This window comes from Stegodyphus dumicola, chromosome 11, assembly GCF_044657685.1.
Source record: "Stegodyphus dumicola isolate Sdum_Otavi_A_Nest chromosome 11, ASM4465768v1".
Taxonomy (NCBI): domain Eukaryota; kingdom Metazoa; phylum Arthropoda; class Arachnida; order Araneae; family Eresidae; genus Stegodyphus; species Stegodyphus dumicola.
In genome coordinates this window covers 58256180-58281849 of record NC_140778.1, presented here as the reverse complement: position 1 = coordinate 58281849, position 25670 = coordinate 58256180, and the positions used below count along the sequence as shown (strand labels likewise).

Genomic DNA, 25670 nt, shown 5'->3' with positions numbered 1-25670 from the left:
CGAATATAATACACATTTATTCAAAAACTGTTCTTGTTGCAAGAAAATTTTTAATTTGCAAGGATGCACATTTTATAAGCATGAACATCTGCGTACAAAAGAAAAAAAAATATATCTGCTTCACTTGTAACTTTTTCATTGTTCTTGGCAAAAATCATTATAAGCATCTCAAGCATAAAAAAAAAAAAATTGTCTCAAATGGTTCCCATAATAATGCAACTTTGGAACTGAATAGAAAATAGCAATATTTGGCACTTAGCCACCATTTTTATGGTTTTAATTCAAGGAAAACCTTTTTCTGGAATCTGTTGGCAAATCCTCGTGAGCTGGAAACAGCGCACGAGCAATAATTTGTTTGTTTGACTGATTGAACATGTGTTTGTAAAGCAGGACTCTCATGAAAATTTGCAGGGTTACTTTAAAATTTTATTTCATGGAATTTATTGAACATTGCTGTTCTTCAACCTGTTTATTTTATTCAATAAATCTTATTTACAAAAAAATTATACTTATAAATGCTTTTTTTATAATTTATTTACAGTCTTAAGGGTGAAATGGCCTAAAAAATATTAAAATTATCAAGATATTAAATTTAAAAAAATTTTCAATATAAATATTTCAAATTTTATATTTTAAATGTTAATAAATGTGTGTGTTTAATGGAAGTATGGGAGGAATTTTGCAAATGCTTTGGTTAATAATTGCTTTTTTTTTTTTTAATATTTAGCACTTCAAGCAAAGATACTTTAATATTTAGTCAGTAACTTCTAAAATTTGTGCATGTAAGTTTATTGTTGCACAGACACAATACACTCTTCATGATATTCTCATGAATTCAATGTAAAATACCTACACAGCATGCATCTAATTCAGCATTCTGTACAACTTTGTATGCATAAATTAAGATACAACTGTTTAGATATAAATATTAGGTATCAGATTCAGAAATGTATGCATGCATACATAAATTTCTGAATCCGTTCTCAATAACAGAAGAGGGGAACCAAATATTAACTAAAATTAGCATTAACCTCATTTACATCAAACATGCTGAAATACTTTCCTTGCTGTTACTATCGTAGACATCTCATTTGTGATATTGCATTTTTTCTTGTCAAGGTTACCAATGGCTAATCAGCAGGATTCTAAGCTTGATATTAAGCATAATGTCAGCAGAAAGTACATGATATTGAGCATATATATATCTAATATTGCTTCTTAAATGTTTTGAATTAATTCAATAAGTGCAAAACAGTTATAAATATTTGTATACTTACAGCAATACTTCATTTGCCTTTTATTAGATTTCTATGGCCCTTCTTCCGGAAACGGAACATAGGAATATTACATCGCCGGAAAACAATCCTATTTGAAATTTCCTACAGTGAATTTTGCACATTATGCTACAAGTATTCAAATAAGTGATCTGTTAGATTTTCAGAATGACAACCACTTTTTGACAGCTTCTCTGTGAGAGCAAGATAATGTTGAAATCATGGAAAATAATAAATCTTCGAAAAATAATTTGCAAGTACAAAGTCGATGAGGATTGTGATATAATATGCAAATTGTGCATAGCAGTCAAAGAAAGCAATGACAATACAAGAGAAATGGCTGTTTAATGGAATTACTAGTTTCATTCTCCTTTTTCTTTACTCAGTAAGGCATACAGACAAGATTTATTGGAAGCATTTTTCAAAAGTATTGTGAGAATTTTCTTCACTATTTGCTGTAAATCCAGTACAGAGTGTGATATTGAGACTCGTTGGGACTTCAGCGATTCCGGATTTGGAATTTTTCTGGAAATTATATCATCAACTTAAATCTAGTAAATTGGCATGTAGGAATTATGAAATTAGTATTTAGCATGTAATAAAGCATTTATGGGTATCAAAATGTACAAAACAAAGGCAAAAAAATTTACAAAACGTATTTATTTTTATACATTTTATTAAGCATATATTTCAATGTAAGTTGTTTTGTTTTTATGCTAATGGGAAAAACTTATTTCAGGGTCCGACTTGAGAAAAATGGCAGTTTTTGTTGCACCATTCCTGTTTATCTGCAATGCCCTCCTAAGTAAAAGGGCATCCAAAACATAATGCAGTAAAACATAATTAAAACAAAAAATTATAATCTAAATAAACTGCATTTTAAATCCATATAAAATAAGTAAATACACATTATCTAATCTGCGCAGTACGGAAAGGAAATATTGACTTGCCTTATTTAGAGATTATTGCTTCTGCGGTGTGTTTCTCATATAATTCCTTAATAGTATCCCAAAACTCTTTAAAATTATCTCAACTAGAATCTGTATACTGCCGTCACCACATAAATTCACAAGAGTAAGAATAAAAATATTCTTCGTAGTGCAGGACAGTCGGTGGCATTTCTTTTGAAAATCCCTTTTTATTGCATCCCACATAACTTCAATAGTGTTGATATGAGTTACGGTTTTAGTATCCTTAAAGGGCACTTATAATTTACTGAGAGGTGAACGAAGCCATTTATCAGAAACGATCGTTGTTCCAGGTAGGTTATTCCATTAAATTACAATTAAACTTTCATTTGCACACCTGTCAATCCATACTTTCGTTCCCATTCACTCTAAATTGAAGAGAAACTTCAGGTTAATCTTACCACCGGCAGCCATTTAATAGTGTAAAGCACAAAATAAACAACGTACTTCCTAACCGATATCCAACGTCGAAATAAGCCCTTAGAAATGGTCACAATCTCAATTCTACAATCAAAATCAGCGTGCTCACGCATTACAACCCATCAAGTCACTAAAATATTCAGGTTATCATGAATCAACAACTTGGCGATGATCCAAAGCATACCCCATAATATGGACTGCCCATCCTAATACTTTCTCCTTTTTGTACGCAGACATAATTTGCTGTTCAGTTAAAAAGTTCCACAGTTCAAGTTCTGTAACTGCTGTGTCTAGAATTCTGACTAACTTCTCAGTTGACCTTTTTCTTCCAGTAGCCTCTTTCACTTTCGGTAGCATTATTTTCTGGATCTAGAACCATATTACAGATTTCGCCGTTTGTTAATTTATTGATGATTGGCGCACTGTCATCTCGATCAAAAACTTCTTTTATATCATTTTCATTGATTACCACTTCTCCACATTTTTTTACAAAATCCATAATCACTCTTTCCGTTTGCAATATCCATAAATTTTAAACTTCACAGTTATCATCTTCACTATGAAGTATCATAGCGGGCTGTAAATTATGATGAGTGTTTTTTAAAGTTTCTGAAGGCACATCCTCTGAGGACCTTGCGATGCTCTACACAGTAGATTTTATGCTAAAAGATTTCACATATTGAATAGTCTTCCCATTATTCAAGAAATTTAACATGTGTTTTTAAAAATGTTTCTTTATATTTGCATTTCAGCATGCACACTATATATATACTTAGCCTGAATAATCGACGTACAATTTGGAAGAAAGATTAATATGTGCACACTCTCTTTCACTAATGGTATATGAGTTGGATATTTTTCTACAATCAGGACAATTTTTGTGTCTTCAGGTAAACCAACCAAATTCAAATGCTGAGGAGCCTCAGGCATGAAATGATTTTCAAACCAATCATTCATTAATGCTGGTGCCATCCATGCTCTTTTATTTATGCACATGCTAAAATTGTTAGTCTCGCTTTGGAGTCTTTGACACCCTTTGGAGCCTTTTCGGAAGAGGTTGCCAAGGTATTTCAGGGTACATATTGCCAGAAAAGATCAGTTTCTTCAGTGTTGTAAATTTCTTCTGGAGATAATTTTTCGCTATTAACGAGTTTGGTGAATTCATCTGCGAATAGCTCAGTATCAGCTGAAGCACTTTCACCTGAAAGTTTTAGTCATTTTTATTTCACCCAAATTTTTTAATTGCCTTATACCATGGCAATTTTTAAATTTGGTTAACTAAACTGTCAAATTCGTGCTCTCAGCTTTAAGTGAATTTCTTCATTAAATATTTTATCTTGAACCATTAGCATTGGACCCGTTAATAGTACCTGCTCGCTGCAAGGATGTCTAACCCTTTCAGTCATCACTTTATCGTCACTTTTAGTATAACAAATAATTGTTCCCTTATTCATTGCGAATGGAGTGTCAGAATCCACATAAAATTCAAAAATTTCCTTTTTCTGTTTTCTCATGTCATATACAGTTGACTTTCCAATGCTCCTCTCATAATTTTGAGACAGATATACCTTTATCCATTTTTTGCAGCAATTCCACTTTTTCTTAAATGGAACATGCTTTTCCTTCGTAGATTCTATTGCAGCTCCAGAAATAGAAATTCATTTTGACATAATCAAAAGTTTAAACTCATGTGAAACTGTTAAAACTGAAAGTTTAACTTATGAATGTTTTAACTGTTAATACTTTCATATTATTATTATCAATTTTATAAAAATTGCTGTAATATGAAAGTAATACTGTAATAATAACAGCCTGCAAAAAGTAATTAACTGGTTGAAATCAGAAAGTTAAGGAACAGAGCAATGTGGTATATTAACTGAAATGCAGTATATAAAGTGAATTTTACCAATATATAACAAACTTCCAACAAGTACTTACGTTAAAATGTTCGAATCAAGTTCTGAAATAATTGAATAAAACAAAAGAGGTGCATAGAAATATTTATATGAACATCTTGTACAAACTATACTTTACAAGACAATAATATAAGTGATTTATTTATCACACCTAACAGTTTCATTTGTAAACTGATAAGAATATGTACTAAATACAAGAAGTAACATTTGAGGAAGTTATATACACATGTTATACTACCTTATAATGTTATTATTTGTAAGCCAGGTTACTGAAAGGAACACATGTGAGCGAGTTTTTGAGTGAATACAGTCAAAAGTCGTTAATTCGGACACCCATAATCCGTAATGATCTATAATCCGGACCTCAAAGCTAAAATCTTTCTGCGCATAGGCGTTTATGCGTGCGTGCAAGACCTTTACGACTGCGTATATGCGTGTGCGCAAGCGCAGAATAAGTTTCCGTGTGTGCGTTTAATGTATAACGGACGGTATAAGCTAAAATTATCTAATTATCTATTTCAGTTAATGTTGATGATTGCATTGTTCCTTAATCTTCGAATTGGATCTGGCTAATTAATTTTTGCAAACTGTAAGAGCAATTTTTTAAAAGTAAGCTTGAACTTTTGATTATGTCAAATAAAATTTCCGATGCTGGAGCTCCTAAATGATCTACGAAACGAAAGTATGTTTCGATGTCCATCAAACAAAAAATGAAATTGCTACAAAAAATGGATAAAGGCATATCCTTTGTTTATCTAACCGTTGTAAAATCTGTTTATCAATTTCACGCTGCTCTGCGGGGGGGGGGGCTAACGTCGCGGCGCGCAATGAACTGGAAGTTGATTTTCAGCACTATCGTTATCTTCAGGGCAGATGTTTTTATTTTATTCGGCTTATAATTCCTTACTAAATGTAGTATTTCATCTCGATGTACTCCATCTTTGATATCATTTAAATCAAATTCCTCGTCATTATAAATATCACGAATACAAATCAAATAGTTTTCTGGTTGCAATTTTCTAATATTGGCTATGCGTAATGTATGCTTTACGCAAGCGCGCGTTGAAAGAAATGTTTAATAAAGTAAACAAATAAATATTAAGCTTCTTTTTTTGTAAATGTTGATACCCTTTAGATCATTATTTTATAAATTACGGTCATTATTTTATATTGCTCATTATTTTATAAATTACGGTTTCATATTTTTAATTTTATAATTTCTGCATGCCATCTTACCAGATTTAAACTGATGATCTATAATCCGGAATCGCCGAAGTCCCGAGGAGTCCGGATTAAAGACTTTTGACTGTATTTTGTTACTTATATATAATGGAAGAATGTGCATATCAAAAAGTGATACATTTGCATTGTTTTCGGAGTAACAGTATTATAGAGTTTCCTGTTGAAAATCAAAATATTAACATAATTATTTTTATACCCTGCTTGAAAACTGCTAATAAGCAGTGGGATTTTATATTATAACTAATGGTGTTTAACAAAATGGCATGCATTTGATGAATATTCTGAATTATCATTGTAATGCACAATTGCGTTGCAATTGGTGAACTTTCCATTAAGTTCACCATATTGTAAAATTAAATAATAAATGTATTAATATGCTCCTTACGGATATTTTTTGGAGTTTCAAAGAAATTGATTTTGATAAAAAATTTATCGTATAGCAGCCTTTCCAGTTATTTGTCCTGTGACTACACAGTGATCAGGAATGAAAGTTTGCACAAATGAATTATTCCATAATAATTATCAAGCTGTATTTATTCTTAACAATATCTAGCTATTTTAGTTCTTGTCAACCAGTGACTGTCCAGATAATATTATGAAACACCAGTAATCTAATTCACATACCAAATTCCATTAAATATATTTGCTGAATAAATGTTTTTATTGTGACTATATAGTATATTATTTTTAAAATGCTTTCTAATATCCATAATTAAAACAAAATTTTGAAAGTTCAAGATATTTATTGCCATGATCTACTGTAAAAGCTCCACTGTCTGAAAATATCAGGAAATGCTAAATTCAAGATACGTAAAAATTCCAGGTAGTTAAGCATATAAAAAGTGGAATTCGTGTTAGAAAGATCAAATCCATGACGAAAATTTAGCTCTAAAATTATAGACAATCATCTTATTTGTTACCAGCGTGAATATCAAAAGCCTACATTTAAAATTATATTGTTATGAATTTTGAAAATATGTAAATACTTTTATTGAAATTATATGCAAATTGTATGTCATGCATAATGTAACACGAAAGGCCTCATCAGTGTGAAGCATTGCTGGGAAAGCAAGTTTATACTGATAAGTATATTTAACATTGAGTTAAATCGCTGGCTTGCCAAATTAGTGAGATGGCACCAAGCTGGTAGTGCTCTTGGTAACTGTCTCTAAATTTGGTTACAAATCCCCAAAAGTCACCAAATTTGGAGTCTATACTTAACTGTAGTCCTGTTCTTATATAACTGTAAGTCCTATACTTAAGTAACTACTCCAATCTCTATGTAACTCTGTGCTTTCCAGCAATTGCAAGAATGCAAAGGTGTTGGAAATTTCTCAGTGGACAGGGAAAAACTATATAAGACTAGATCAGTTGAGTTTAGTTCAGAGGTTACTTTTTTCTCATTGACAACGAAAATATTTAACTCTATTTCATATATAGCTTTTAATATTAACTATAGGTATAATCAGATCATTAACAAAATATATATATATTGAATTTTACGCTTTTAAAATCAAAGGAAGGCAAGTAATGAGACAGGAGAATAATAGATTCTTTATAATACTTCATTTATTTTCCGCTCAATAAATAAAATTATACTTTTGAATTTTCTTAATCCACATATTCTAGTAAATGTGTAGATTCGAGGCTAATTCTAGCTTGAGTCATTTTCTCGATATAAAGAGCGTTAATATGCCACAAACATTAATCCGAATATCGGTGCGTGGTAAGTTTTGCAAAAGTGAAATGTTGAAGATTAAATAAACTTATAAAATGAAAGCATTACAATATTTTTTACTAAAATGACAGTTGCATTTATACATCATACATTTATAACTGCAAAACAAATGACATATAAAACGTAAACGAAAACATGCTCTCATATACACAGTTCCAATGGTTCAGCGTTGCAAGAGCAAAGCTCATTAGTCCATTTTGAAACCTCTCCCTAAGAAGCAATACTAATGTGCACCCAAGGAGGTTAGAATTCTAACCTTGTGTGCACCTGTGAATTAAGCACCCCGGTTGCATATAAGCAAAATGTACACTGCTAGGACAATGGCTTGAGTTTGGCCAGTGACAATCCAGATAAGGGTCACCATTAACTCTACCCACATGAGTGATGTCACATTTCTTACGTTTGTTTACATTCTGCTATCCGGCGTTAGGAAGTGCGTTGTTTAAATGAAAAACATCTTTACTCTACAGTGTAAATTTGTTCTAGTGATACTATTTTTTAACTTTTCCTTTAAAGTCATGCACATATACATATATTTTCAATATATAATATGTGAATTATATCCATCAATATGCATGTGTATGCATCTAAATAGGAATGAGTGTGTGTGTATCTGTGTATTCATTTTTCAGAATGTCAGATTTCTAGCAAATAATCTAGAAAGCTTTTTTCTCTTAATTTTTCACATCTTCACAGTGAGTTTTTTTAAATAATTAAGATGATTGTATTCATATTTAATATTTCTGTACAACATGATTTATCACTTAAAAATGCTTATATTCAATTATGGATAAAGTGAGTTAATTCCAGTAGTATTTGATTTTTAATAGTAGAATAATTTCTCTAAAGAAGCTTTTGTTTTTTTTTTATAAATCCTTTACAAGAAAATTACTTAATAATATTAGAAATAATTAATCTGTTACTCCTTACATATGGCTTAAATATATTAACAGAAAATTTTCATTCAATAGCTTTATAAATTTATTTTATGCAGTATTTTAATTTAATAAAAACTAGTGTTGATAAGTGAATTTCCATTGCTTTCTTTAGTGCCTGAGCGGTAAAGTGACTGGAACGCTGATAGTTCGATCTGAGTTTGATTCCAGTTGGACAGGCTGCCTGCATGTGTAACATGGTTTCCTGGTTTTCCACATGTGTAACATGGATAGAGTTTTTTCCCTTAGAAAATCCTCCACAAAGACATCCTTCCCACATAGACCTTGCATGCTTTCCATAATCAAACAAACCAAACCAACCCTCCAAGCAAAACAGCTCCTCAAAAGAAATTCTTCATATCTGTCAAGCAAATGACATTCGTTAATGTAATAAATTGTCATCATACACACTAAATCAAACTTGGAAGTTGTTATTAATTATGCTTACAGAAACAAAGTACTTAATACCAGATTTTATTGATTAATTTGCATTTTTAGAAATAGTTGAATAAATTTCTGACATTTAATAAATACAGTTAACCTTCTCTAAGATGACCACCAGCAGTTCTACATGATTTTAATTTTGTGTAGAGCTTGTCATTTCAAAGAGATGTTCAGTACCAGAATTTGTATATTGAGGAGTAGTCAGTTTCAGAAGTGATGAAAAAAAAAAGGTTTACTGTGTTAAAATGATAATATGTTCCTAACTTTTTTGCCAGGTTGGACTCGGTTTATGTGATTTATGGCAATGCCTCAAGGACTCTGCCTAAGCAGAGGGATACCTTCATGGAGGACTTTCTAAGGGAAACTGGCTTGTATAAACGTTACTTGTATACATGGAGGAAACCATGAAAACGTCCATGCAGCCAGCCTGTTTGCGGGATTCGAACCTCAGACCAAACTACCAGTTTTCAGCGACTTTACCGCTCGATGCTGGTGGGCCCCTTTTTTTGCAGGGAAGGAAATATTTTCTAAGTGTAAGACATAACATATCTAAGTAGTCCATGTTAGATTTAATCTAGGAAATGAATAACGTTGAAGCTGAAATTTAAATTATATAAATTTGAATATCATGCATGTAATGTTAATCTCAAATTTAATTTCATGTGATGTAATTTTTTTTAATGTAAAGATCAGGCTCTGGTATATATATATATATATATAAACTTTAAATATAGCATGAGGTCTTATATTTGAGTATAATACTGAAAAATGTTCGACATATGAGAAAATAAATGTATGTTTTCTTCACATGTTATGGAATATTCATCCCCGACTTAAGGGAATGTGAAGTTATGCAGTTTCAAATCCACCAGAAAAATCTATGATAGTCACAAGTTTGACAAAAGATTCTTTGCTCAAATGATAAAAAGTTTTGGGGAACATAAATGCTAATTAGAAATGTGTGCTAAATACGAGGCTATGGCATCCACAAAAATGCAGTGTATTAATTTTAATACTGTTTTAGGTTCTTACATATTATACGATATGTCTGAGGCGACTGCTGCACGTTCTGCCATAATTTTTTGATGAAGGACCTCTAGCCTAATTGATTTCTTGTACTACACAACATCCCTCAAAGTCCTCCAAATCCATTTTGGTTCACTGTCATGTGTTACATGTATGTGAGAGTACCAACATGTCAAGAAAATATCATACTACATATTATAAAGATAATTCAACTTTGAAACCAATATATAGATATCATCTGTTAAAGTCCCTATGTATTTTTCTGACATATACTGTATGTGAAGCTGTACTTTTCATTAGTCCCACCTATTAATTAACTTAGGGGTATTACTGTACAGAATACCTATGAAACTGAACTGATAAATTTTCACATCTGTCTCTTTCATTTGTTTGCTTTTCATATATTCTTTAATAGTTTTATTTTTTATGTAGCTTTACATGATGCCAATTTAAACATAAAAAAGCCAAGAACAAAAGAAATTCACACTGAAACTAAATTTAAAATTAGTCTGAAGATAACTGATGTAAAATAAATAGTGGCTAATTTATCAAAATTACATAAGAGGGCAAATAAATAATTAGCATATTCAGATATTTATTATAAGTAAAAATTTTATATTCTTAACAGTAAAAATGCACATATTACAATGTAATTAATTTATTACTTGCAACCACCTCAGTAGAACTCATCAAATTTTTAAAATGTTTCAAACTCTGGTAACCATACTCATAACAATCTTTAATAGGGCAATGTCGCCGTCTTCCTATACATTCTTTGTGTTGTATTTCAAGTTTCAACCTTTTCTATGAAAAAATTGTGATATTTTTTGCCTTAATTTTAAAATACAGTCAAAAGTCGTTAATTCGGACACCCATAATCCGGAATGATCTATAATCCAGACCTCAAAGCTACAAACATTCTGCGCATGCATCGTGTTGACGCATGCGCATAAGACTTTTACGGCTGCGAATATCCTTGTGCGCATGTGCGTAATACGTTTAAACTTGCACGTTTAATGTATAACAGACAGTATAAGCTAAGCTAAAATTATCTAATTCAGTTAATGTTGCAGATGGCGTTGTTCCTGAATCTTCGAATTGGATCTGGCTTATTATTTTTTGCAGACTGTTAGAGCAATTTCATAAAAGTAAGCTTGAACTTTCGATTATGTCAAATAGAATTTCCGAAGGATCTACAAAGCGAAAGTATGTTTAGAAGTCCATTAAACAAAAAGTGGAATTGCTGCAAAAAATGAATAAAGGCATATCCTTCGTTTCTCAAACCATTCCGAAATCTGTTTATCAATTTCATGCTGCTCTGCGGCCCGGGAGGGAAAACGCCGAGTTGCGCAATGAATTGGAAGTTAATCTGTCAGCACTATCCTTATCTTCAGGGCAGATGTTTTTATTTTATTTCGCTTATAATTCCTTACTAAATGTAGTATTTCATCTCGATGTACTCTGTCTTTGATATGATTTAAATCAAATTCCTCGTCATTATAATTCGCTTCTGATAAAGAAGAAAGTGATACAGAGGTTATTGAAAACGAAAAAATTTCAATTGACAAATTAGTCGGTATTCTCGACACAGCAATTATAGGACTTCAACAGCGGAGCTTTGTAACTGAAGAAGAAATTATGTCTGTTTATAGAATTAAAGAGAAAGTATAATCACATAAAATGAAGCAACTTAAACAACTTACATTGAAAGAAATATTTAATAAAGTAAACAAATAAATATTAAGCTTTCTTTTTTTTTTTTTTTTTTTTTTTTTTTTCCTGTAAATTTTGATACCTTTTAGGTCATAATTTTTTATTTCATAAATTACGGTTTCATATTTTTAATTTCATCTGCATGCCATCTTACCAGATTTAAACTGATGTTCTATAATCCAGAAAAATCGATAATCCGGAATTGCCCGACGTAAAGTCCCGACGAGTCGGATTAACGACTTTTGACTGTATGCACTTTGTAATTTATCAACAATGGAAAAAACTAGGGTGGAAACTCTACAGGAATACAAAATTTTGCCAAAAAATTTCTAAAAGAAACAGAAATGAAATGCATTTGGTAGATAGCCGATGCTGCTGAAGTTTGTGCGATGCTGAGTCTCTGAAATTATTTAATTTTTTTCAAGCAAAAACAAACCGCTTGGGAAAAGAATAGGGCAAAACAATTACAGAAAGATTGAGATGAACGTGTTTTATTTCCTTATTTAAACATTAAAATTTTTAAATTGCTAAAATATGTTCTCTTTTCATAATTTGATAATGTTATCCAATTTATGATAGATATCAATAATTTCGGTATCTATTTAAGAAAAATTGTGAAAACCATCAACTTGCACCCAATGTATAATTTTTACCTTTTCATGTGTTAAATCCAAATTGAGCTAAGGTGGTTGTGCTAATACGTAAGTATCATTAATTTTACAGGCAGTACACTGTATTCTTTTATATACTGAAATATTTAGTTTGTGCTGAAATCATGTAGCTGCAATAATTTTACTTAAGAGAGAAATTTTCAATATTACATGTTTACAATTTGGTTAATTTTTTTATGTAATAAAAAGCAGCGTGTTAAAAACTTTAAGATGAATATTTTGGAGTTCTTAAATTTTGTAATAGTACTAAGTATTATATTTTAAATTACTCGATGACTAATCCAGAAATAAATAATTTAATTCTGTATACTCAAAGAAAATCATTTCTGACTGGCATAAAAATCAGAATTTTGAAGCAGTAGTAGAAAAATCATAAGAAATACTTATTTTTAAAACTCTAATGCAATAAAAACAGGTTAGCATGAAATGTCTGAGTAAAAGGTAACTTGTGATCATTATGTATATACAGTCATTCTTATGTAAATAAATGTTACATGATTTCTTAGACCTCTGTTTTTAAAACTCTAGCTATTAATCTGAGAATTTGATTATTTCACTATAATAAATAAATAAGTTTTAATAAATGTATTATAGAAGTCAATATGTTTGTTTTCTGTAACATATACTTTCAATATTTTAATTAAATAATTTTTCATAAATAATATGTGAATATATTTTACCTATGATGAAGAGAAATTAACATTTAAAAAAGGAATTATAGACTGAAAGTATTTTGTAAAAGAAGATATCGGAAAAGGAAATTATTGCAATTCACAGAACTTATAAATAAATAAATGTAACAATTAGTATCGTATTGTTCTTATTTGTTAAAAATGGATATTAAATTATTGATAATAGAATGGACTTCTAAATGTGAAGCACTTAGGTGAACAATAATACTAATTCATAACATTCTGATCTTGATTTCAGTACTTAATGTAAGTATAAAGCATTATTGACAGCTTAGTGGAACTCTTATTAAATAGTTACAGTGTGATCTTAAGTCCAATGTATTTATTACAAGATAATGAAATATAATCTGGATTTTAATTCAAAACTCTTTTCACATATCTTTAAAAGCCCAATTTTAACCAGTACTTTTCTGTTATCGGGACAAGATTCAGAGATGTAATGTATGTATCCACGAGTGGTTTTGGTTTCATTTTAGTTTAGTATGGCAAAGTACACTAGGTCTATCTGCCTGTGGGAATGGATACCTTTATGGAAGACTTTCTAAAGGAAACTGGCTGGTATACACTTTACATGGGCAAAAACCCCACGAAAACGCCCATGAAGCCAAACAATTTGCCTGGATTTGAACTCGGTGTTCAAAGATTTTACCACTCTGCCACTGGTGGGCCTATGCAAGTGTGTATAAGTGTGTGTGTATACACGCACATAACATGAATACATACATACACCCATACATTCCTGAATCTGGTTCCGAAAATAGAATAGTACCTTTTAACCATATATCTTACAGTTTTGGTTAATTTTATGTACTGTCATCAATAATACATCTTATTAGATACCTCAGTAATGCATCTTATTATTATTAACTTCTTACTAACAATTCAATTTCAATTGCCACGAGTTGATGCATGACTCTCTCTCTATATATAAATAAGTTGTTTCAATATAAAGACCTAAATATAAGTTACATAGCATATTTACAATAATTATTTATTACTCATACATATAATGTATAAAATCAGGCAGTAAATTGTAAAAATATACTTTTAATGAAATTGGAAATGAATGAAAATATAATAATCCGCATGCCATTACATTTTTTAAATGCACAAACTTCACAGTTAAAAATACATACTAATGTAAGAAAATCAATATTAAATGCTTTTTATCAAAAAAAAATTGTCGATTGAAGAAATATTTTATCAAGTCCAACTATCAGTGGAACTCCAAGTAATCAGTCTTTAATACAACAAAATGTAAAATTTGAAATACAACTTTAAGTTATATTTTTTAATCCATTCAGTTTGGGCTTATGTAAATTTTGCTGTATTTAACTAGATGTAAAGAACTATAAACACACAATTTACTTCAAGGTATGTTTCCTAGAAATAAAATTATACTTATTGGATTCAGCGTTACACCTTAGAACACGTAATGATACCTCATTGTTAGGCATTTTTGATAGTCTTGAAATATCATAACTGGTAACATATCTTACTAAATTCAAGTCTTGTTAAATTATGTTCAGCATCATTTAGCATTTGCAGTTTTATAGCTAAATTAGATTTCAGTAGGTCTATTACACTAAGAACTTACAGTTATTCACTATTATTTTCTTAACATTTCAGCAAAACAATGAACTTCTTTTCTAAGAATGCATACTAAACAATGAAAATTCCAAATATTATATATTCTTTACCAAAATTATAATGTCAGTTAATAGTGAATTTGATTAATTCATGCAATCCACTTAAAGGTATGTTTCCTGGAAATAAAAGTATACTTATTCAATTCAACGTTACACCTTAGAACAGGTATGATACCTCATTGTTAAAAAAAAGCATTTTCGATAGTCTTGAAATATCATAACTGGTAACGTATCTTACTAAATTCAGTTCTTGCTAAATTATGTTCAGCATCATTTAGCATTTGCAGTTTTATAGTTACACTTACAGTTATTCAGTATTATTTTCTTTACATTTCAGAAACACAATGAACTTCCTTTCTAAGAATGCATACTGAACAATGAAAATTCCAAATATGATATATGCTTTACCAGAACCATAATGTCAGTTAATGGTGATTTAATCTTCATAAATAAGCATATCCAACAGTCTTGAAATATCAGAGCTGGTAGCATATCTTAAATATATTCAGTTCTTATTAAATAAAATGTTCATCATTTAAGTTAGTTTCACAGCTAAATTACATTTCAATATATTCATTAAATTAGACACACTTTTTCATCTTTATACTTTTTACGTTCTAAAAATGAAATGAAGTTTATTTCTAAGAAAGCATATTGATTTCTTAATCAAAGCACAGTTAATAATGCTATAAATATTCAGATAGATATATATGAAATGTATTTTAAGGATTTCTTGACACACATTATGTCAATTCATTGAAATAGTTACTGGTGGCATTTTGATTCAAAATATTTACTGCACTAGTTACCGACACAAAATTGCATTTGTGTTCACTAACTTAACATTAACTTGGTTTAATTCCCGCAGGTATATTTTATATATTACATGATTTAAGTCATTATCACTTAAAAGTTTCTGATTATCAATATGTAGAATAATTTGTAAACCACACTTTACATGCATCTTCCAGCCATCAGTAACTTCCATCTGACAAGATCTAATTTTGTATTGGAACAGTAGAGTAACCTTAATATTCCGAAACAAACATTAAATCGTTATATACAGATATATACGGATATATATAAACACTTTTATTCCGAAAAACTAAATGTACATTCAAGTAACGCACTCCGAACAATGTAAACAAACGTCAGAAACATGACATCACTCATGTGGGCGGAGTTATTGATGACCCTCATCTGGACTGTCATTGGCCAAATTCGAGCCGTTTTCCTAGCAGTGTACATTTTTCTTATATTGATGATGGTTTCTACCTGTATCTGTAGCTCTATATGAAGTGTCCTCGTAATTGATTGGTAAATTCAATCTGCAACATCCTCCTGAAATGGCAATACTTTCCTGAATGTTGGAAAAAGGCAAAAATCGTTCCTATACTGAAGCCCAAAAAGTCACCTAACAACCCAGAATCGTACAGGCCCATAAGCCTGCTTTCGTCTATAAGCAAAGTGTTCGAAGCAGTCCTGCTCCAAAGAATCAATGCACACCTGGACGACAACAACATTCTGATTCCCCATCAGTTCGGCTTCAGGAAGCAACTTTCCACTGCAAACCAGCTCTACAGGGTTGTCGAGACCATTGCTGAAGGAATGGCCAACAAGAGGATCACTGGTGGAATCTTTCTTGATATAGCAAAGGCTTTTGATAGAGTCTGGTTGGAAGCACTCACATACAAGTTACATGTTCTGGGTTTCCCAGACTACATCATTACCATCACCAATTCTTACCTAACAGGTAGATCCTTTCTCGTTCACGTAGGAGGCACAAATTCAACTTTCCACCCCATCCAAGCAGGAGTCCCTCAGGGGTCCTTGCTTGGGCCTACATATTTTAACATTTACGTGAACGATATTCCCACCACACATGACACAACATTAGCTATGTATGCAGACGACACTGCGATCCTGGCACAAAGTGCATTTATTGGTCCTGCAATACAACGACTTCAGAATCACATACATGCACTAGAGACCTGGCTCACCCAGTGGAAGATTGCTGTTAATATTGATAAAACCAAGGCCATCCTATTCACCAGAAAAACAAAGATTAAGAAAAATCTACAGCTCTATGGTACCACCATTCCCTGGGCCAAGCAAGTCCTATACCTTGGGGTGATCCTCAACAATACTCTCACATGGTCCCCACATATCATTTCTATTATCCAAAAGTTCCGGGTTCGTAAAGCGCAACTCAACCCCCTAATTGCTCGGAACAGTGTATTATCTGTAGACAACAAGTTACTTATTTACAAGTCCATTCTCAGACCATTACTCTGTTATGCCAGCCCTATCTGGGCCCACACGCGTAAAACCAACAGAGGTAGGCTGCAGGCCTGTCAGAATGTTGTACTCAGACAAATCACTAATGCAGAATGGTACATCAGGAACAACAGAATTCATGAAGAGCTGGGCATGACACAGCTCAGATCTTTTTATTATAGGCTTGCCAAACGCTTCCACAGTAGGCAGCAAATCATTGACAACACATGTATAAAAATCTGTGATTATGACTATAATGATCTCAGGCACATCGATCGCCCCCTTGCCCAGCTCAATGTTTACATTATGTAATTCGTTCCTGATGTGTTCACCATTTCTAGTCTACCACCTGCCTCTGATCTCATGTATCTTATTGTTCATACTCTTCTAATGTATCTTTACCAATTGCTTATATATTATTCATTACTTTTCACATATATATTCTGCATTATGTATCATGTACTTTATAATTATCCAGACTACTAACTTACTTGCTAATACTTACCATGTATGTGTAGTCACGGCTCGACAGCTTTCCTGGGCTTCCACAATTACAGCAATTTTGACCTAAAAAATTTTCAAAGACATATATTAAGAATTAAAAAAAAAATTAATAATTAAATAAATAAATAAATTTCTATATATATACATTTATCTTTTTGGCCACTATTTAAATGCTTTATTTGAACGTTTCTAAATCATAAAATTAAATGGAACCAAACTGTTCTACAAGGGGTAAGGCCTCTGGCCTAGGCACCCTGGTGTCGCAAACACCACTCTACTGGGGAGGTGATTGGTAAATTCAGGGCGCTGCAATCACCGAGGCAAGCTGCTGGACGTTCGCAGCGCTCCGTAAAAAAGTGAAAAAAATTCCTTTCCCCTTGGGGATTATCAATTAAATTACTTTGAAATACTGACTTTTCTACAATACCTACACGTTTTCAAAAGTTTTTCATTTGCGATGTTGATGAGAATGAAACAGCGGACAATGTGAGGAAGTACAACGAAAGGCTGGAATTTTAAGATAAGTACCCTTCTTTCATCTAAACTCAATCAAATTTCTATAAATATGTGCCTTTAAATCAATAAATTTTAACTTTTAATCAGTTTTTAGCATTAAAAAATACTTGAAATTGCTTATTGCCTGTGGCTTCCTTTGTTAAACAATTCCGAACAGACGCCAACGTTATCAGTTCACGTCTGTCGTCACTTACAAAGCCCCCTTATCTTGCTTTGAGGAATCTCGTGAGAGGGAAAATAGGGGACTCACGGCATCGCGCTATTTCCTCTCGGATCCTCTGGATTCTTTTTTTTTTTTTTTTTTTTAGATCGCTTAAATATTTTTTGCCTTTAAATAATATTATACCTCACCGATTTTTTCTCATACTGTTCCTTGCTATCTGTTAAAAGTCCATATGTAACGGATGGATTATTCGTCACTGCCTTAAATAAACTCTTAGAACTATGAGCTTATATAAACAACAGTGTCCCTCATTGTGTAATTAATTAAGTAATTAATTGTGATAGCAAAATAATAAATCTTGTAATAAATTATGATATATAAATTAATAAATACTATGTTTAATTTGTGTTTTTAATACATATACTCAGTAATTTACATACACACACACACACACACATATATATATATATATATCCTTTTTGTTGTTGTTGTTTGTTTTGTGTGTGTGTGTACGGTTGTGGTCTTGTATTGTATATGGTTCTATCTTGTTTGTCTGCTGCTGTTTTTTGCAAAAATGTATGAAAATGTTGGGAACGAAAATAGCACAAGTTACTTTAGTTAAATTAATATATACTTTGTATGATGACTTTTGTTGATATCTCAGGATGCAATACATATTACTTTGCATATACTCAGCATACATATTACTTTGTATTTCATGCTAAATACCTTGATACGAAGCAATTTAACACCGTCAATATTTTTTTCTCCCTCAGTAACACATCTATTCATCATTACCAAACACACTCACCACACACACACACACACTTGTGAGACACTATTTATTGTAAATGAAGACAAATTTTCCACCTTTTAACTACACTCATGGACACAATCGTATTTTAGGATATTTTCTACTTCTTTTCCTTTTCTTTCTATAGGCCCTTTTTTTCCCCTCTCTATTATTTTTGGGCCATTTATTTTAAATTTTATTTTGTCCCATCTTTTCTTCCTGACCTTTTGAACTCGTGCAAGATGTACGAAGTTCCCTTTTTACTCTCCTCAAATACGAAATTGCCCCCTTTCTATATACCTTTCCTTCGCACCTATGCTTGATTTTTCGCCCATCGGTGCAGAAAGACTTAGCGGGTGCAAAACAAGACATCTGTCTACTTTGTCTGTCTGTCTGTCTGATTGGTAAATTTCCAGAATTGAAAGATCTTTGTTTATGTTCATGCATTATGTTGTAGATCTACTACAACATAATACGTACGTTGTAGCATCTACAGATGTTGTACATACTAAAGTACAAAATCTGTAATCCGGATGTCCATTATCCGGAATGATCTATAATACGGACCTCAAAGCCACAAACTTTACGCATGCGCGCGTCGAAAGAAATGTTTAATAAAGTAAACAAATATTCAGCTTCTTTTTGTAAAATTTGATACCCTTTAGATCATAATTGCTCTTTATTTCATAAATTATGGTTTCATATTTTTAATTGTATAATTTCTGCATGCCATCTTACCAGATTTAAGTTGATGATCGAATCGAATCGAATCGATCGAATCGAGATTAAGTTGATGATCGGAATCGAAGTCCCGACAAGTCCGGATTACGGACTTTGTACTGTACAACATAATACATGAACCAAACACGATACGTGGGCACAACTTTAAAATAAAAAATAAACAAATAAAAGCACGAAAAATATAGAACGAATCCAATTGTATAAAAATCATAATACAAGCAAACAAATATTAATCTTTTCAAAACTACTACTATATATTCGTAAACAGCTAGTACATTAAACATAAAAATACCAACACAGTTATTACATGGCCATGAATACATATAATGCGAAATAAATAAATACGAACCCCCTTAAAAACGCATAACATAAATAAATATTCAAATAAAGCAATGCAAGTCAAAAATACGTAAAAAACAAATTACAAATATATAATACTAATCTTAAAAAATACAATAATATAAATTAGAATAGAAAAGGTAAATTAAAATTACAAATTCTCGATGCACGTTTTTGTAAACTGTAGAAGAAGAAATATTGGGGCAAATGGATAAATGGTTCTTCTTATTTTTTCATTTTTCAAATGCTAAGATTTGAAATGGAGAAGTCAAACAGAAAACAAAACTTCCGCACATCCGATAAAAATCATAATTTTTCATTCTCTTATAAAGAATCTAGTGTAACATTTGTGATTGAGTTTCTGCCTTTAGCGTTTTTCCGCGTATACAAAGAATGGAAATGGACTCCAAATCTTTTGCAAAAAATATTGAAAACCCTTAACAGAGTTGAAGCCAAACTACAATATTACAAAAATTATTATTATATTCATATATTAATTTTTTATCTGTTATTAGTTTTAGTCCTGATTTCTGGAACGACAGATAACGTACTTTGTAGCAAATGCTTCCAACCCTTATGTGCAAACTGCATATGTAAATAGTTACTACCGAACTTATGTATACAAATTGAAAGTTTTTGTAATGCTTAAAGATATACTCTTGAAACAAGTTTGTATTCACTTTATATCGTTTGATCACAAGTTTCAAAAGTTAATCAAAAAGGTATCTCAAAAGGAGATTCGTGTAAGTAATAATAACAAAGATCAAGCAATTATGTACGCTATTAAATTACTTCCTGGTAATTATACACTGTAAAGTAATTTCTGGAGTCAGTCACATATTCTTGTAATAATTATTACCTCCAGTACAAATTTTGGTACTGAAAAAGTGTACAAAAACATAGCTTCCAACAGTCTTGAAATATCAGAGCTGGTAGCATATCTTAAATATATTCAGTTCTTATTAAATAACATGTTCATCATTTAAGTTAGTTTCACAGCTAAATTACATTTCAATATGTTCATTAAATTAGACACACTTTTTCATCTTTATACTCTTTACGTTCTAAAAATGAAATGAAGTTTATTTCTAAGAAAGCATATTGATTTCTTAATCAAAGCACAGTTAATAATGCTATAAATATTCAGATAGATATATATGAAATGTATTTTAAGGATTTCTTGACACACATTATGTCAATTCATTGAAATAGTTACTGCAAGATATAAATTTAATGACTAAACGTATTGTCTGCAAGATATAAAATTTTACAGTGTGTTATATACATAAGTTAAATTCGATGTTTATTTACTCATATACTTGTATAATACTGAAATAAATGTGTTCTTACCTTTTTCTGTTTTGAAGTACAAGTAAATGTCTAAGTGAAATAATAAAGCCCTCTTATTAATGCCGTATGTTACTATCTATTTCATTAGAATACGTGGAATAATATAATGCATTAAAATGTTTATATAGCTGTTTTATATTAACAAGAGATTCATTAACATTTTAGCTAATAATTTTATTTTTGCATAATGTTTATTTAATATTTTTGATACAAATATACTAAGAGAAAAGAGATTTTTTTTAAATCCTGTTTTGTATATATTTCACGTTTCAATAAAAAGTCGCATTTTTTTAAATTCATTGACGGGTACTTGCCTATTTAACATTGATCATTCCTAAGACCAGAAGTGTGGGCTATTTTATTGGGGAGGCACCTAACAGGTGACCACCGTTGCCTTCTATAAAGAGGAGGGCGGTTACAGCCATGCTTTCTCTTGGATTCGAACCCGGACCCTTCGTTCCCGCACTAGGCTTCCTTAACCCATTATACCATCTGTCACAGTTACAGCTTAAATTTTACATAACGATGATTTATAAATCTTAAGACAATTTACCATATTATTTGAAACGAGAAATATTAAAAACATTTTGTTAATTACAACTAAGAATGACGCAGCGTTAGTTAAACAAATGCTGATCCTTATCAACATGATGAGTAACCTTTTATTTACTAGCATAAAACGGAATGAATGCGTAATAATTTTAATGAATCCAGTTAGTACATTTCATAAAAATATTTAATATATAATTATTTTCAATATTAAATAAGGAAAATAATAATTAGAAAACGTATTCTAAAAATTGAGTTTTTTTTTTTTTTATCCAGAATATCAGAGAGATTTAAATTTAAAAGATAAATACATTACGCTTTACTGAATAATAACACCCTAGTGCGAGGAAGGTACATGCATTTAATGTCAGGGAATAGCAAAACATTTCTTTTAATTAACTGAGTTTGTTGATTAAAATTCAGATATATATTTGTCTTGCATGTCGCCGTATGGCAACGGTCTAGCTCGTCGGAGATAAAAATGTTTTATTTTGAACAGTGTTGCCACTGCTCAACTATAAATCAGAAGTCTTCTGTTGTTTTGTTGTACCCAAAATTCACGCTAATGGGTGTGCATCGCATTATTTAATAGAAAAACAGTAGAAAACTTAATTTCTCAAAAATAAATTCTGCAAATACGTAATAGATTTCCATACTACCAAGTCAAATTTTCAATAACTAACTAATAAAGCTAATTTTAATGGTATTAAATTGCATTTAAAAGCGCTTAATCACATGGTGGAAGTCCGAATATTACAGAAAAGAGAAATGTTTACTTTTGCCAATATCCTATTATCAAATTAAAATATACCTACTCTGCTTATTTGATATAAACATGCATTAACTGCGATATGTATTTAAATGGAAACGTGTCATTATAATTTCCTTAACTAATAATTGAAACCCACAAATATGTTAATAGCGCCCAATAATAGAATTTCAATGGACAACAAATTGCCGAAGAGAAGTGCTCTCGCCTTACAATGGAGATTGAAGCAGTAATTGAGTCATTATATAGGAATTTCAGGGAATAATATCTCGGTAACATGCTTGTATTTCCTGGTTAATGCATTTCGAGTATTTTGAAATTCGAATTCAGGCTGTAGAATTTGATTCATAATAACTGAACAACTGAAATTATGACCATTTGCCTTCGGCGTTGACTGCATGAGGTGTTGATTTCAGGATAATGTTAAAGCTATTGTAATAAATCATATTAAATTACATTTAGAGTGCGTTAAGAAATTTAATGCGACATTGAAGATAAATGTTTTAAACTTTCTTACATGTAAGAATCGATTTGAAAATTCATAGACATATTAGACTAATGCATTTTTTCCTAAGAATATCGAACTAATCCCACTAATCACTTTCTGTTGTAGGTTCAGAACACCGGCATCCAAGCGGAGGTAAAAACCGCTGAACACTTAGACCGCTGAACACTAACATCTTTTCGACCGCCTAGATCAGGGATGGGCAAACTTTTTCTGTCGCAAACCAATAATCTAAAAAAAGAAAGTTTGGCGGTCCAAGATAAAATCTTCTAAAATTTCAAAAATAAAATACAAGTTTTATAATTGAAATATGTCAATGAGATGAATGAAATTGCGATTTCATTTTTAAAAGTTCCTTATATTGAGGTTCGAAGTGAGATGTACTGATTGTATGGAACGAGGCTAAATGCTCATCTGTCAGTCTACGAAACTACTCTGATAAGCGCCCTCAAGGCGCCAAATATTTTTGCTATCTAAATTTTTTGTCTACATTTCGAACGTTAAGCCTAAATGTCTCCAAAAACACGGTTTTCGCGAATGCAAAAACCACGTTGAACACACAATTTAAGCTAAAAATCCGAAACAAAAACAAAAAATTTAGATAGCGAAACCGTGAAGTTTCTAACCAAAATTATTTTACAAGAGCCCATGTACACAGCGATATGTTTTAACTTAAAAAAAATCTACGAATGGCACCATCTAGGCAACGAACGAATTTACGCACTACGCACACCTCGCTTTAATAAATTAACTCAACAACAATAAATTTCAAAGAATACCATGTACACTGCGTTCTGTTTCAACTTTAAAAAACATCTACGAATTGCACAATTTAGACGGTACGCACTAATCAACAAAATAACTAAAATAAATTTCAAACAATTCAAAAAAACAACAATAACGACAGAAATTCATACTAAAAAAACAATGAACATAACATTCTACAAAATAAGAACAAGAATAAAATAAAATGCACTTACCATTAATGCTTTTTCGAACAACAGAAATACCAATTTCATACCGCCTTTAACATACCGCCACGTAATCATTGTCGTATTTATATGAGAGCCAGACACACTATCCAGAAAATTTATACTATGGTTCACAAATAAATAAAATAACAAATAATCACAAATCCCTACTTCTATCACGCACAGCCACTAAAAATAATCTCCCATACCTTCTTTCCACACCTCCAAATACCCATTGCCCCTCAACAGAATGGCCACGACGATATTTCCTTATGCTGAACTTCAATCAACAACTTTCACCATTAAATCATTTGCCCCTAGCTTCTCAGACACAAAGCATGACGGGAACCAACGAACTCCAGCGAAAGATTTTTCAACGTCAACAGGGTTGCCATACAACACGCAATCGCGCCAAAAACCAGCGCAGAACACATATCGCCACATTTGGTGAAATTAGAACGTATATCAGAGTTACACCCAGTCTACTTTTAAAATAACTCTTTCTAAGGTTCATAATTGAAAACAACATCAAGCAAACATAGCACTGATTTTCTGGGCGTGAGATATTAAATTTCAGAAACTTACTTTCGATAAGGATTAGTAAAACTCTAACTTTGGCATATTTAGAAACATTTGGCATATTTTTTATTTTGCTTTATCAAATTACTTAAAATCAGCAGGCAAAAAAAATCGGTGCAAAATCCTGAACAGGCAAAAAAATTAAAATTCGGGCAAACTGCAGAATCCACTTCTAAACTACACAAGAAACGCTCTTTATGATAAAAAAAAAGTTTAAACTTTCTATATACAAGTCCATGCAAATAACAAATAAACAAGCAAAGACATATGTAATCAATTGCTGCATTCCTGTAATTAAATGCACAATGAAAATTTACTTTCCGAACTCAAAATCACATAAACATACATAGATACTTGAAAATAGATAAAACAGAAATCGCTATATACATAAGCGTGAAATAAGAAAACATGCATAAAAAACGCAAAAAATTACCAATAACAATTTTATAATCCCCTCACGCACGTATTCAAAGCTATTAAAAGTGACACAGTCATGAATATCTTCCCTAATTATATATGGAAATTCCTTTCAGCTGTATGAGAAAGCGTGAAAATAAGGAACATCGCCTTAAAACACTAAAAATTCCCTAAAACTGTCACATAATCCCTTCATGCGCGGATACAAAGTTAATGAACTTGACAAAAATTAAACAATTAAAAATGTTTTTAAACCGAGCCAGTAAATGCTCTTAATATTCAAATTAAAAGCACAAAAGACACTAAGGCATGAGTTTTCAACACCTCAGTTTAATTTCAAGGACTATAGACTGTCAACGCCAAATGTAAACATACCTTTCGGCCTAGGCTTAGTGGCTCCAGCAAACAAGGCAACTCAAAATTCACAATACACTTCTTAATAAATCAGCACTGGAGCATATAAAAGAATACATTTCAACACAAAAATCCACTCACGCGGTCTTTTTTAC

The 25670-nt window shown here is 31.3% G+C and overlaps 1 protein-coding gene and 1 long non-coding RNA gene across 2 annotated transcripts in view; one reads left to right on the top strand and one right to left on the bottom strand.

The window, feature by feature from the left end:
* Positions 1–25670, top strand: part of LOC118199827 (uncharacterized) — a 94538-nt gene that overhangs the window by 7072 nt on the left and 61796 nt on the right. The window contains exon 2 of the mRNA XM_085826294.1: positions 16090–17273. Within this exon, the coding sequence (XP_085682420.1) occupies positions 16090–17273 (1184 nt within the window). The remainder of the gene's footprint in view (positions 1–16089; positions 17274–25670) is intronic.
* LOC146994040 (uncharacterized) lies at positions 685–24443 on the bottom strand. Its single transcript, XR_015043969.1, has 3 exons — positions 24175–24443; positions 17471–17532; positions 685–1799 (listed from the first exon to the last, which is right to left on the bottom strand). It is a non-coding gene; the product is annotated as an uncharacterized LOC146994040 (long non-coding RNA).